Source organism: Capsicum annuum, chromosome 6 (assembly GCF_002878395.1).
Source record: "Capsicum annuum cultivar UCD-10X-F1 chromosome 6, UCD10Xv1.1, whole genome shotgun sequence".
NCBI lineage: Eukaryota > Viridiplantae > Streptophyta > Magnoliopsida > Solanales > Solanaceae > Capsicum > Capsicum annuum.
In genome coordinates, this window is record NC_061116.1 from 62,149,500 (window position 1) to 62,165,302 (window position 15,803).

A 15,803-nucleotide genomic window follows, 5' to 3' on the forward strand; every position below is an offset into this window, starting at 1 on the left:
TATTAATTTAGTTATCTTAAAATTTCATATGTCAAGTTTACCTTTATCATGAGTTTCAAGTTTAAAAGGCTTAAAGGGTTAACTTAGGACTACTCGTAGTCTTGAGCACCGTGTGATGTCCAGGGGGTACTTCCGGGGCGTTACAGTCTTAAACACCAAATGTTTTAAGAAGTGTGTCTACTACACACCACTTTATTTACGTCTTATTCGCATATCCAACTTCTTGACTTTTCTCAATTTATCATTTTTTATTTTTACCATTTCACACCAATTTTAATAAAATAAATTACAAAACCCTCGTACTTTGTCTTCTTCCCCATCCCACCCTCCTATATGACTTCTTCCCTGCCCAACCTTTTCCCTATTTTTGTCTAGAGCTATTAGGCTTTGCCCCTGAGGCCGACCCAACCCAGCCCTTTAATTAAGTGAGGCTAGGCTAAGTTTTTGTAGCCCATTTAGAAGTGAGGCTTTTAGGCCTAACCTCACTTGGTCCATCAACCTCAGAGGCCTAACGCGTAAGACTCAAAGGACAACCCTTCTAAAAGGGATGGAACTTAGCATCCAACTTAATAGTATTTTAACTTATCTAAAACTGAGAAGATTAACGCTAAACTTATACGGTAGAAAAATACATATACATTGAGAAACTAAGAATTAGTTAATACAATAGTTATTCTTGTGTACGAACACTATTAGGAACTTAGCTATAATTTTCTTCCACATCAAAGTAGGGAACAAATGTTGGTAAGACGTTTCTCAAATGAGAAATTAAGTTGAGCGTACTACAATTGAAGTGAAGAGTGCTCCACAAAAAGCAAAATGTACTTGTATTCAAGTATGGAACAAGTCTGCTCAGCAGTAACAGATGCAGCATCAGCCTGCTCTTTCATATTTTTCAGTTGTTTGTACAAATCACAAATTAATTCATCGACTTTCACCGTTACCGCAATGGCGTCTTGCGAACACCGCTCTACTCCTTGCCCGATATAAGCAACGACATTCTACTCATTTTTTTTTCTTTACAATTTTATCAATTTGTAAGGATATATCATGTTAATGCCCTAATTCATATACATAATAATAGTGCTATCGAAAATGGAAAATTAGTTCTGTAAATGCGGACTAGGGTAAATTTGAAGTCAAAATAATTTCAAAACTTTAGTCCAATGAGGCCGAGGAAGAGGAAATAATAAAATTCCAAGCTAAACCCACAACAAATTCAAACATTTTCTTCTGTCTTTTTTTTTTCTTTTCATATAATGAATTTTATTTTTTTAATTAAAAATAAAGGGTCAAATCTTTAAAAAAAAAAACTTAAACTAAAATCAGAATTGAACATGAAGAGATTGTTTTGTAATTTACACATAAGAACAAATGAGGAGACGAAGGAAGAGGGAACACAAAGAAGAACAATTGCCAAAGAAGAACACAAAGCCAAAGAATAAAGGTCTGGTTTAAAAAACAGCTAGAGTACTTTAGGTATAAAATTTTAGTAGCTTTAGAAGAGAACACTTAAAGTCAATTCTTTTGAACACGTATAAGTCTGCTCAATTAAATAAAAATGACACGATAACTTGTCAAAGTATAATGTTTATAACACGTTAGCTACATAGAAAAGTGTGATCTAACATGAAAAGGAGAAAAAAGGAGCTACATTTGGAAAGACAAAAATGACCTTACATTGAATTTTATACTCTTAACAGTCATGTTAAAACTTTAGCCTTTAATATACAACAAATATGAATAAAGTGATCTAGAGAGAGAAAGACCAAACTCTCTCTAAATTTACCCCACCTTCTTCTCATTTGAACCAAGAGTATAACCATAACTCATGTTCCCCCATCGATCCCACTGGAACCATCGGACTTACCAGATACCCCAATGGCCATGGCCTCTGAATTACAAAAAAATCCTCATATAGTGAAATAGCAAGAGGGAAAATTCCCACTCTGGATCACACTCCACAGGGCTATGACACCATTCCTCCTCTACCAGGTGTGGCGCATATACCCGAAGAGGATGAAATAATCTTATTACCCAAGGATCAAGCACAGTAATACAAACCCTGGGAATTCTCTGTCATCATTAAATTAGGGGGGGGGGGAGTGAATCACTCCTATCTCAAGAAAAAAACTCATCGAGTTATGCAAACTGAAGGAGGTTTTCCCTATATTCGATTTGGGTTTGGACTACTTTACGGTGAAATTAACCGGAAAAGAATCACAACAATGAATTCTTTAGGATGGCTCCTGGTTTGTTATAGGAGCATATGTGTCGGCAAAGATTTGGGAACCAAATTTCACCCCTGAATACGATTTGTTACAGGAGTATATATGTCGGAAAGGATTTGGCAATATGGATACGATTGCCCTAATTACCTACAGAGTACTATGATGGATCTATCTTGGAAAGAGTGGGAAAGAAAGTAGGGAAAATCCTCAAGGTCGATGCTTGCACCTCTGCAACACTTAGAGGTTGATATGCGAGACTTTGTATCCAAGTGTCCTTAGATGTGCCCTTCAAATCAGAAGTCACCATTGGGCGGCACAAGCAGGCTATTACCTATGAATGAGAGGGATTTCTATGCACCTCCTGTGGGAAATTAGGACATGTCTCAAATGCATATCTGCAAGGACCAACTTCGAGAGGATCCACCACCTCGAATACTCTGACGGCTGCCGGTGAAAATGAATGCTCCTGGCAAACTGTCAAATTAAACCAGAGAAGAAAGAAAACCAAAAAGCATAACAATGCATCACAATACCCGGCTCAGAATGTAAAGGTAAAATCATTCGATGCTGGGCCAGGTAAGTTCCTGGAATCCCCATCCTTGAGATTTAACCCTACCCCCAACGACGGCGCATCCATGAGCGGCGTAAAATAAAAGGGTGTGATGATGACGACCCGAAGCCCTAATAGACCGAGTCATAGTTATAGGCTAATAGAGCCCAAGAATCATCAAGACGGCAGGCCACCTATTAAAAATAGGAAAAGACCCAACCTCCAAAGCCTAATTCTCCTATCGAGGGATGCAATTAACGGATTAAAAACCCAACAGTAGGCCCTTTTAGGAAATCCCTTGCCTACCCCCTTGTGCCAGTCCAACCAGACTCCCTTCACCTTAGACCCAATCAATCCTATCTCTAAAGCTGAGATGGAAAGGGGTCTAAAATTTTACTTCTCTCTCTCCTATTCTAGTATACAAACGATAAGACCCCCTTAAGGACTCTCTGTCGGCGTACATCAATCATCACTCTAATTATTCTCTCTTCAATATTACTTCATTTACTGATGCATGCACCAGTAAAGATGAAAGGGAAAAGGTCATCTCCCAAACTAATAATTTATATCTTCCCCCCCACATTACCACTCCTACTCTCCCCAGCTCCAGCTCAGACTCTCTTTCTCATCACGCTCTTAATGTCACCTCCAACCTCGAGTCTAGTTCAACCAAAGACCTTCATATCAAAACCTCTGGAGAGAGACTATGTCCTGAAATCATGTCTGGATCTTTGTCTCTCATAACTAGTAATTCCTTTAAGACTTCAGTTCGAGGGAAGAACCTTTATCATTCACATACAGGACCCTCATTACCTCTCTCAGTTGGTAAGAGAGGGCATAAACCAGGGTCTATCCAACTATGGTCAGAATGTCTGGATGACCACCATAATGACCATCTTCATCCAGAGTCTTATGAACAATATTTTACCAGAGATGATCTCCTCAGAACTGAATAAGATGTGCAAGAGTCTCCTCTTCTTTCCACCATCAATGCAATCTCTTCTAAGGGAGGGCTAAATTTTTATGAAAACTCTGGGGACCTCCCCCCAGCAAGTTGCAGCTCCTCCCACCTAATGCTCATCTCTACTCTCATTTCAATAGAAATAAGGAAGAAGTCAAAAAATATGGAGATTCTAAGAGAGAGCAACAGGGGAATGGAAAACATTCTATCCACTTTAAAGGTCCCCCAGACAAAGGTTGTCAATCTAGTAAAACCTATCAAACATCTCTTCGAGGAACTCATGAGCAAACTCTTTATAGTCCTCCTTCCTCATGACCTCAACAAGTTCAACCTAGAAATCAAGTTATCAGGGTCGAGAATCCTCTACTCCTTCCTAATGAATTCTCTCACAAAAAAAAAAGAAAGAAACCAATGTTTGCACCCCTGAATCCATTGGACAAGGGTAAAGAGATCATGAAATCCCCCTTTAACTTGAACCCCCTTCCCAAATGAATACAATCATATGGAATATTAGGGGTGCAAATAATGCCGAGTTCAAAAGGCATTGTCAAGCCGTGATCAATATTTACATACCCTCTCTGTTAGCCATACTGGAAACCCGAATGGGAGATCACAAAGCACTGGCTGAAATATTGGGGTACAACAGTCAAATCCAATTCCCTGCTTCTGAGAACTCTGGTGGAATTGTCATTGTGTGGGACTCCTCCTCCATGGGCATCTAAGATATCTCTGTTTTTCCTCAAGGGATTCATGTAGCTATCAAGGTAAATAATCCTCCTTCTCATTGGTTCTTTAGTTCCAGTTATGCTACTAACAACTTTGATACTTGACAAACCCTTTGGAAGAACCTGATAGAATTTGCCGACTCTATCAAGATCTCCCAAGTAGCCCCTTGGCTCATTGAGGGGGACTTTAATGAAGTGCTTACTATTTCTGAGAAATTTGGGTGGAATAGTGTCAGAAATAATAGAACTGGAGCCTTCTGGGATTGCATCAACAAATACAATCTTATGGACCTTGGTTTTAAAAGTAGCAAATTTACTTGGACAAACAAAAGGTAAAAGCACAGAAGGCACCTCATCCTTAAAAGGTTGGATAGATGCCTGGAAAATAAAGCTTGGCTATACCTATTTCCTAAGACTACTGTCTCTCACCTCGCCGAACCCACTCTGATCACTGCCCCCTTCTAGTTAACATCCTCAAGACTCCACTCTTCCTTGATAAACTTTCAGGGTGGATTCCATGTGATGCTCTCATCCTGACTTCATCAATGTAGTCAGGAGTTCCTTTCCTAACCATAAGCCTCTCATTGAGGCTATCAAGGAGTTTGAGAATCAAGCTAAGTAATGGAATAAGACCACTTTTGGTAACATCTTCCAACAAAAGAAAAGGATCCTAGCCAAAATAGCTGGGATCCAGAAATCTCCTCGCTACCCTACCATCTCCTACCTTCATAATCTTGAGGATAACCTCACTAAGGACTTTAGCAATATCCTCAAAATGAGCAAGATCTTTGGAGACTAAAATCCAGAATCAACTGGCTAGCTGAAAGGGATGAAAATACTAAATTCTACCACACTAGCACTCTTGATAGGAGAAGAAGAAATAAAATCAATGCTCTTAAGATGGAAAGTGGAGAGTGGATAAACTTCCCTGATGCCATCAAGGATTATATTATCTCCTTCTACCAGGATTTTTTAACCATTAACCACCGTTCTTCTCCTAGCAGGTGTCAAACCAACCCTGGCATCTACCCGTTTATGTATCAGAGATATTGGGACATTATAGGCCATGCTGTTACTAGGTTCTGTATTAACTTCTTCCAGAATGCTTCCATGGACCCCAAGGCCAACACCACCTACTTATGCTTAATCCCTAAATGCAACAATGCTTCCAATATTAAGAACTTTAGACCTATTAGTCTTTGTAACACTCAATATAAGCTGGTTACAAAGATCATAGCTAGAAGGCTTAGGCCTTTTCTTTCTACTCTCATCAGCCTCAACCAAGATAGCTTCCTTCTTAGGAGAAGGACCTCTGACAATGTAATTATTATTCAAGAGGTCATTTATCACTTTCAAAAGATAAAAGGCAAACAGGGCCACATGGTTCTAAAGATTGACCTTGAAAAGGCTTTTGACAGACTGAAATGGTCCTTCATTAAGCAATCCCTTCACTTCTTCAAGGTCCCTCCCAGACTTATATTTCTCATCATGTCCTGCATCACTTTCTCTTCTATCTCCATTCTTGTGAATGGAGAAAAAACCGATTTCTTCAATCCCACTAGAGGTATTAGACAAGGAACCTTATTTCTCCCCACTTGTTCATTATGTGTATGGAGCTCCTTTACAGAAGATTCAACCATGAAGTTGACATTCTCACCTGAAAACCATATCCATCAGGAAAGAAGCCCCCCTCCCTCCCTCCCTCCCTTCTCTCACCTCTTCTTTATAGATGACCTGATCCTTTTTACCACAACCACTGTTAGCAATTATGTCACCATCAGGAATGTCCTTCAAAGTTTTGGTACTCACTCAGGCCAAAGAGTGAATCATTCCAAGTCCAAAATAATCTTCTCTAAAAATTATAAAAGGGTCGATAGGGATCACCTCTCCCAGGTCCTATCTATCAAAGATGCTAACTCATTTGGCAAGTACTTGGGTTTCCCCATCCTCTATAAAAGCCTTTGTACACAGTGATTTCTGATTCATCACTGATAATATGAATGCTAAACTGGTGGGTTGGAAAACCAACATGCTAGCTATGACTGGGAGGATTACCCTTGCAAAATTCTCCCTAAATAGCATTCTAACTCATGTGATGTAATTCACTCACCTCCCCAACCAGATCCTTACTATGATTGAAAAAATTCAAAGAAACTTCATCTGGAGAACCACTGTGGAAAAAAATAAAATACGCCTGGTGAACTGGGACACCCTCTCCCTCCTAAAAATGAAGGTGGCTTAGGAATGCAAATATCTAGCCTTAGAAATGACACCATGAATGCCAGTTTAGCCTGGAGATTTCTCCACAATCAATCCAGTTTATGGGCCAGTATTCTCAGGCATAGATACCATCACAAGCCTAACCCCAAAGCTCCTGGATCTTCTAGAATCTGGAATTTCATCTTGCTTGGGAGAAGCAAGAGCAACTTGGGGACTCACTGGGTAGTTCACTCTGGGGATAATGTGAAATTTTGGACAGACATATGGATTCCCCAGTGGGAACCCTTAAGAACTATGATACAGGGCCTCTCCTTCCCCACAAGAAAGATATCTCCCTAGCTAAGATTTGGGATAATGAAAACTGGCATTTCCAAAACCTTCCCATTCAACTTCCCAGGACATCATTATTAGGATAAAATGCTCCTCTACTCACAATCCTAGGAGCACCAAGGGCCACCCCATCTGGGGCCTTAGCAGCAATAGTCAATTCACATACCAGAGCATGTACCACCACTTAGCCAAAAGGAACCTCTCCAACCTGAACCCCCATAAAAAATCATTTCAATGGATTTTCCAAGACAAAAACTTTCTTGTGGCTAGCTTAGCACAATAGAGTCCCCACATCTCTCCTCCTCTCTAAGAGGGACATTCTTATTTCCCTAAGTTGCACTCTTTATAACTACCATACCGAGGATATCCCTCATATCCTCTTCAATTGCCCCATGACTAGGGATTTTTAGACCAACCTCCTCCAAAAAGGTAACAGGCTCCACAGAGTAACTGTAGATAGCTTGATGCCAAACAACTGGCATAAAACTTGGTCTAACCTGAAAAATGTTAAGTATGATCATATCCTTAGCTGGCACACCATTCTTATCTTCAGCCTTTGGGGTATTTGGAAGAACAGAAATAGAAATATTTTTGACAAGAAAAGAGAGAAACCTTCTTTCCATCTTATCTATGGAGAAGCTATAGAATACCTTCACCTTGCTAATAAGGTGAGGCCTAGGAATTCTTATCAGCTCATTAATATCAAATAGAACCCTCCATTGGAGAAAAGTTAAAGCTTAACACGGATGTAGCCTGTTTGGGAAATCCAGGCAAATGAGGTATGGGGGAGTGATACGAAATAGTGCTGGGGGCTGGGTAAAGGGTTTTTCTAAGGGTTTCCACCTCACCACCAACAATTATATGGAGATTCTAGCCCTCAAAGAGGGACTACAGCTTGTAGAAGAATCTAATTTCACCCCTATTGAAATAAATGTTGATTCTTTAAAAGTAATCCTTATGCTAGAAAAAGAAAATTCAATGTATAATGAGGGTGTTGATGATTACAGGTCAAGACTAAGAAGGCTAGGCAACCCGCGAGTGCTCTACTGTTATAGAGAGCGAAACAGGATGACGGATGCTTTGGTAAAGCTGGGAGCCAATTCTGACATCCAACAGGGAAGCATGCTTTTTGAAGTTCCACCCATGTGTGCTCGAAATGTTGTTTGGGCAGATATTGCAGGAACTCATTTTGCAAGAATGATTAAAACTAGTTTTGAGCATTCCCAAGAGGAATTGCAGACTTTTGTTGTACTAAATCTCGATTGATATCGGGCTAAACTAAATTTCTCTTATTTAATGTAATGCCAATTAACCCAAAAAAAAAAAATGAGCCTTTTCTAAAGTAGTAATAAATCGGGGTTAGAGAATTCAATTTTTCAGCATTTGAATATATCAAGAAGTTCCCTATTATGCAAAAAATATAATTGAAGAACTAACCTTTAAATATTTTGAGTTTTCAATTATGCTAAATGCTTTCTCTTTTTCAGTTTTGCTCACCACTGTTTGCAACGCTATTTGATCTTTATCTATTGCAGATTTATTTTCATCGAAAGTGACAGTTTTAGAACAGAAAGTTGAAAAAGTAGGATTTTGGGAATTTAATGGGCTTGAATAATTCTCAGCATTATTTCTACAAAGATGATAGCTCATCATTTTTATTCATTTATCGCTATCACCTTTCCCACAATTACCATGCATCCACAGCTGCCCAATATTATCAAATATCACCATCAATATTAAATACTATAACCAATCGTCATCACTATTATATTAGTCATCATTTATAATTGTCATCACCAATCGATAATACAACAACAACTACCAATCTCTATCAATAATTACCATCATTAATAACCACTCTAAATCGTTAGCCACCATAATCATTCACCAATACTATTGGCTATAACTATCATCCGCCAAAGCTATCAGTATCCACAATCATCAACCACTATTATAAGTCACCATAACCACTAGCTATTACCCATAAACCACTGCTAGACATCATCCACATTAATCATCATATAATATTTTAATTTTTTTTACTAATATAATATTACATTAATTTAGTATTTAATTAAATTTGTATTTATCAATTTTAAATAAAAATAAATTTTATACATTCAAATATTACAAAATAATCATAATTATCTAATATTTAAATTTTAATATATTATTTTAATATTTAAATGTGTATTCATATATAAGTATATTAATTTTAATATAAACAAATAAGGTTTACGCGACTTGCATGTCGGGTTGTCATAACTCAAAACATATGAGAATGATTCACATACTTTTCGTAATTCTCTTATATTATGAGACAGTTGAAGTAACTGCCACGATATTCCTGTCGTCCTACTTGCCGACATTCGGCAGCTGCTTCATGATTTTACTATATCATTCTTAATTAATTATGATATATTATTTATATATTATAAAATTAATAAAATTTAATTAAAAAAAGTAAATAGATATTTATGACATGTCTATTTCACCTGCTTCAATCGTAATTTTACTGTGTCACCCTTAATTAATTATTATAAGTCGTTTAACTATTAAAAAATTAATAATATTTAATAAAAACATAAAATAGGCATAAAATTATAAATTAACTCTTGATATTTAAAATTAACTTGACTTCTTATATGATACATACTTAAATTTTTTTCACAAGTATTCTTTATAGCAATTTTGTTATATCACTTCTAATAAGTTTTTATAAGTTATTTAAGACACGTCTACTTCGTTACTTCAATCGTGATATTTGATTGACTCTTGAAATTATATCAGTGTTAATAGAAGAAAAAGTATTATAAATCACAATAATTAAAAATTTAAATTATTTCAAAAATTTAATCTATCAATGCCACAAAAATTTGGACAAGGAGAAACTATTATAAATTACAATAGCCGACGGCTTAAAATTGTAAATTATAGTGCCGAAAAATATTATAAATTATAATAGCTAACAGTTTAAAATATCTAAAAACACATTAATAATATAATTAATTATTTAATTTTATTTGTGTCACATAAATTGAGACAAAAAAATGCGTAAAAAATAATACAAATCATAATAATTAACAACTTAAAAATTTTAAAAGATAAAATATTTGTTGGACTCTCGAAATTATATTAGTACCACTTAAATTAGAATAGAAGAAAATGTGTTCTAAATCACAATAATTAAAATTTTAAATTATTTTTAAAATATAATCTATCAATGCCACAAAAATTTGGACAAGGAGAAACTATTATAATTACAATAGCCGACGGCTTAAAATTGTCAATTATAGTGCCAAAAAATATTATAAATTATAATAGCTAACAGCTTAAAATATCTAAAAACACATTAATAATATAATTAATTATTTAATTTTATTTGTGTCACATAAATTGAGACAAAAAAATACGTAAAAAATACTACAAATCATAATAATTAACAACTTAAAAATTTTAAAAGATATAAAATATTTGTTGGACTCTCGAAATTATATTAGTACCACTTAAATTGGAATAGAAGAATATGTGTTCTAAATCACAATAATTAAAAATCTATATTATTTTAAAAATATAATTGACAATCAATGCCACAAAAGTTTGGACAAAAAAAGTAACATAGATTAATTAAAAATTACATAAAAAGCATTATAAATTCTTATAATTAACAGCTTAAAATGTCTAAAAAATTAACTTATTATATATTTCATACATGAAGATGTATTATGTAAAGTCGAATTTATTAGTGCTTGTTATTATTGGTGCTATATATACAATGGAGTAACTTTGATCATTGGAACATTTTATTTTGAGGGCATAGTAACAATTGGTGAGTGGCAAATTTACCACTCACTGATATCTAAATTCTTACACATTACTATGATTAAATTGTATAAATAAGGCTAATTCTGTATTGAAATGTATTAGTTTTCAGTTTTTGTGATCTTGTAGGTCCTATGATGAAAATGAGTTAAAATCAAGTTGAAAGGAAAGGAAAATGAACAAAAAGGAGCAAGAACTGAAGATTTATGTATTAAAAAATTAATAATATTTTTTAAAAAAAATATTGATGATATGTCTGCTTCAGCTGCTTCAACAGTAATATTACTATATCGCCTCTAATTAATTATTATAAGTCATTTAAATATTAAAAATTATTATAAACTAATTTAAATATTAAAAAATTAATAATATTTAATGCCAAATTAACTTGATGCCTTATATGAGGTCCACTTAATTTTTTTCCTACAAGTATTTTTTATAGTTATTTTGCTATATCACTTCTAATTAGTTATTATAAGTCATTTAAGACATCTCTGCTTTACTGCAGTTTTCAATAATTTCTTATAGTGATAGAAATAAATTACAATCACAAATAAAAATATGAAGAAACATAATTTTTTATTGATAAACAAAGTGAGTACAAATCTGTTCTTCTCTCTTGATATGAATTTCTCCGTAATTCGAGGGTCATCAGTAACGTATTTCTCGAACGTGAAAATATTTGAATTTGATATGAATTTTCTTCATAATTCGAGGGCCGTTAGTGACGTATTTCTTGAATGTAGGGATATGTGGGTTTGATCTCCACGAAAGGAGGATTTGTGAATCTCTTGATGTATTTGATTATCAAGATGGAGGATTTATGGATCTTCTTGATGTATTTGATTATCAAGAAGAGAGAGTTTTGATCCCTTTGTGATATTCCATGAGTTTATAGATTATCTAGAAATATGCGAGATTTATGAATATCTCATGAATTGGTGGGATATTTGAAATTCCTCTTTAAATGGATATTTGCCCCTTTATATAGACGTAACTTAGGGTTTATGGTAGAGTAGCTACCAAGCTAGATTTAGGGTAAAGTAGCCCCCAAGAACTCTAACAAAAATTGAACTCTTCTTCTAAGTCCACAAAATTTCAATGTCTACAAATACCCCTCCTTCAAGGCTTGTCGGAGTGTAGACTGGATGAAACTCACGAGTCTTGAAGTACCCATAGAGCTTTTATCTTTACGCTTTGCGGCTACAGATTTGCATATATAATTTATGACAGAAGAGATGAAAGGCAGATTTGGTCCCACTGGGTGTGCCAGTTTGTTTCTAACAAATTTTTACAGTGACAAATCAATTGCAATCACAGATAAGAATATGAAGAAATATAATTTTTTTTATTGATAAACGAAGTGGGTACAAATTTGTTTTTCTCTCTTGATATAAGCTTCTCCATAATTCGAGGGTCATCAGTAGCGTATTTCTCAAATGTAGGAATATTTGGATTTTATATAAATTTTCTTCATAATTCGAGGGTCATTAGTGACTATTTCTCAAACATAGGAATATTTGAGTTTAATCTCCATGAAAGGAGGATTTGTGAATCTCTTGATGTATCTGATTATCAAGATGGGGGATTTGTAAATTTTCTTGATGTATTTGATTATTAATAAGAGAGGGTTTTGATCCCTTTGTGATATTCCATAAGTTTATGAAATTATCTAGAGATATTCGAAATTTATGAATATCTCATGAATTAGTGGGATACCCAGAATTCCTCTTTAAATGGATAGTTGTCCCCTTTACATAGACATAATTGAGGGATAAGGGTAGAGTAGCCACCAAGCTAGATTTAGGGTAAAGTAGTCCCCAAGAACTCTAACAAAAATTGAACTTTTGTTGTAGAGTCACAAAATTTTAATGTCTGTGGCTGCTTCATTTGCCACCCCTAATTAATTATTATGGTCATATAAGCATTTTGCCACTTAAATTGGAATAGAAAAGAATGTATTGTAAATTGTAATAATTAAAAAAATAAATTATTTAAAAAGTATAATTGAATATTAATGCCACTAAATTTTAGACAAGGAGAGTAATATATATTATTTCTAAATTATATAAAAATACTATAGATTACATTAGTTAACAACTTAAAATATCTTTTAAAAAAAAAAGAATATATTCTGTTATATATTTCAAAAAATTACGTTAAAAAATACTATACATTACAATAATTATCAACTTAAAACATTTAAATTTCAATCCTTTGGCACAACTTCGTTGGTCCTTTCCCTTACCTACATTTTTTTCATCTATTTTAATTTAATTTGTTTGTCTTATTTTTCAAATTTTGTTATATATTTCAAAAAATACAAAAAAAAAAATTATTGTAAATCACAACAATTATCTAAATTTTACTTATGTCACATAAGTCAAGACTAAAAAATAATATATACCAGCACGGATCTTCGACGTCTAGTACTCCCTCCGTTTCAAATTATCCGTCCCAAATTTTCTAATATGATTTCCCATTTTACTTGTCTTTTTCATTAATCAAGACAAGATAAATTTTTTTCCATGTTTTACCTGTTTCATTAATTACTTTTTCTTCAAATTAAATCGTAAACATCATTTAATAAGGGTACTGTAGTAAATTAAGTATGTTATTAATTATTTTTCTTAATCAATGTGTCATCTCAAGTTAGGACGAGTAATTTAGACGAGAGAGTGATAAGTTTAGAAGAGAGGCATTCAATTGCTTTAAAGGGGAAAAAAAAAGAAAGGGATTGGAGATCACAATACTGAAAGTCCAAACTCTCACGGATAAAATAAAAATCCAGATAGCCAACTAATTAAGTTAAATTATTCCTTCTTCTTATACTAATAGACCATTTTATTAAAAATAATTATTTTATATTAATTGTTTATTAACTAAATTTTTTAATCACCCTTTCAATTACTTTTTTAAAAAGTGTTTATATTTATTTATAAAATTTTAAAAAATTTAAGAGATAAATTAATAAAATTAATTTTTTTATTTATAGTTCTTAATATGCGTGTAAATGAAATGATCATGAAATTAAATAAAAATTTTCATCCCATTTAATTGTCTCCTCATAAATCGGTAAAAGTTGAAGTTAATGGTGAATAAAAAGAGTGATAATTAATAAAATATAGATTCAGACGTGTCATCACTCCCTTTATATATAGCCAACTTCCTTCCCCCACTCTGCTTTACTAAAAGCTTCAATGCCTGGTCTTTTTTTAAAAAAAGTGGATTAAGCAACTGAGTTTGTAAACAGATACTCAGAGTTTTATGTTGTAGAGGAAGACACCTTTAACTAGTTGAATTGATCAGAAAGATAAGGTGGGCTTCTAAAATTCTTTCATATATGCGTAATATCTTTACATCAATTTCTCATATAGTTGAATTATGTTTTTAATTTGTCTTCATATTGTTACTTTATCATTCATCTTTTGAGCTTTCACGTGAGTTAGTTCTTTTCTGTGTTTTGGTGAATGGTGAGGAGGATGGCTTAATTTGCAAAGAGCAGTCCTAATCTTCTGGTTTTCCATTTTTTATGTTTATCGATTTGCTCTCTGTTTTTTTCCCTTGCATCGAAGTCGCTAGTATCTTCAGGTTAGAAAAGAAAGTACTTTATCCGTTCCATCCTTACACAAATATTATGGCATTTTTAAGAGCATAAACTTCAAAAATCTTTATTTATTTTAAAAAATTTATATCAATTCAAATCATTACACATGAATTGAGACAATTTATTTATAAAAATTTTATACCAATTCAAAGTACGACACATACATTGAGACAGCTATAACGTAAACAAAAAAATATCTCATTGGGATGTCATAGAAAGATTAAGAAGGCATGGGAATTCTGCTTTGTTTCAACGGGATTTTTTTCTCTGCCAGTTTCTTCACTTTGTTGTTAATCGTTAAAACAAGACTTGCTTTCAGTCACAAATTAGACGCTCGTGCTCTTTTTACAATTTGTAATTTGATATAGCATGAACTTAGTTTTTTTTTTTTTTTTTGGTAAATGCATGAACTTAGTTTTATTCTAAAAAGTATTTGCCACTTCTAATATCATTTAATGTCACACGGGAATTACATTTGTAGACTACTAAGCCTCGTTCCATGTGAATACTCCCCTTGTTACTATTTTTCTAATAAATTTTTTATTTTTACTTATTATTTTTGATATATCAACAAAAGAATTTTTTATTTTTATTTTACCCTTAACATTAATTATTTATTCTCTAAATCATTTCAAGACATACTACTCTAAACATCAACTACAAGCGATAGTATGGTAAAATAATCATATCAATAATTGTTTTCTTAATGAATGTATCATGTCAAAAAATGACAAATAAAAGTGAACGAAAAAAATATTTATTTATCTCTGATTTCAAAATCACCTAATTATTACTCCCTCCATTTCGTTTTAGTTGGCCCTCTTTCTAAAAATATGTGTTTCAGTTTAGTTGTCCCTTTGATGAAATCAAGAGAACTTTATTATGTTTTTCCAATAGTACCCTCAACATTAAATGATTAAGCAAATTGTATTTACTCAAATTCATATTTTCAATGCATAATTAATAGGGTTATTTTAGTAAAATAAGCCTCTATTAAATAATCTCTTAAGGACTGTGCCAAGTCAATAAGGGTCAATTAAAACGAAATAGTGAAATTATTTGAATATTTTTGCTATCAACTTCAGAAAAAGAAGGAAACAAGAATGAGTGTCATATAGTTTCCAGCAATAAATGTCATAAATAATATTCCCTTCCATTCATTTTTACTTATAATATTTTGATTTAATATATCCATAAAAAAAAATTAATAACATGACTATTTTATCATAGTACTCCTATTAAGTGATGTTTATATTATGTCTTGAAATTAATTTGGAGAGAAAATAATTAATATTAAGTGTAAAATAGAAAAAATAAGTTGTTTCTCATGATATGTCAAAGATGATAAGTAAAAATA

At 33.2% G+C, this 15,803-nt stretch overlaps 1 protein-coding gene across 1 annotated transcript; it reads left to right on the forward strand.

Moving 5' to 3' along the window:
* Positions 1-7,791: 7,791 nt before the first annotated feature.
* Positions 7,792-8,283, forward strand: LOC107874333. The gene has a single exon (XM_016721149.2). The coding sequence runs from the start codon at positions 7,792-7,794 to the stop codon at positions 8,281-8,283; it is 492 nt and encodes a 163-aa protein (XP_016576635.2).
* The last annotated feature ends 7,520 nt before the right edge of the window (positions 8,284-15,803 follow it).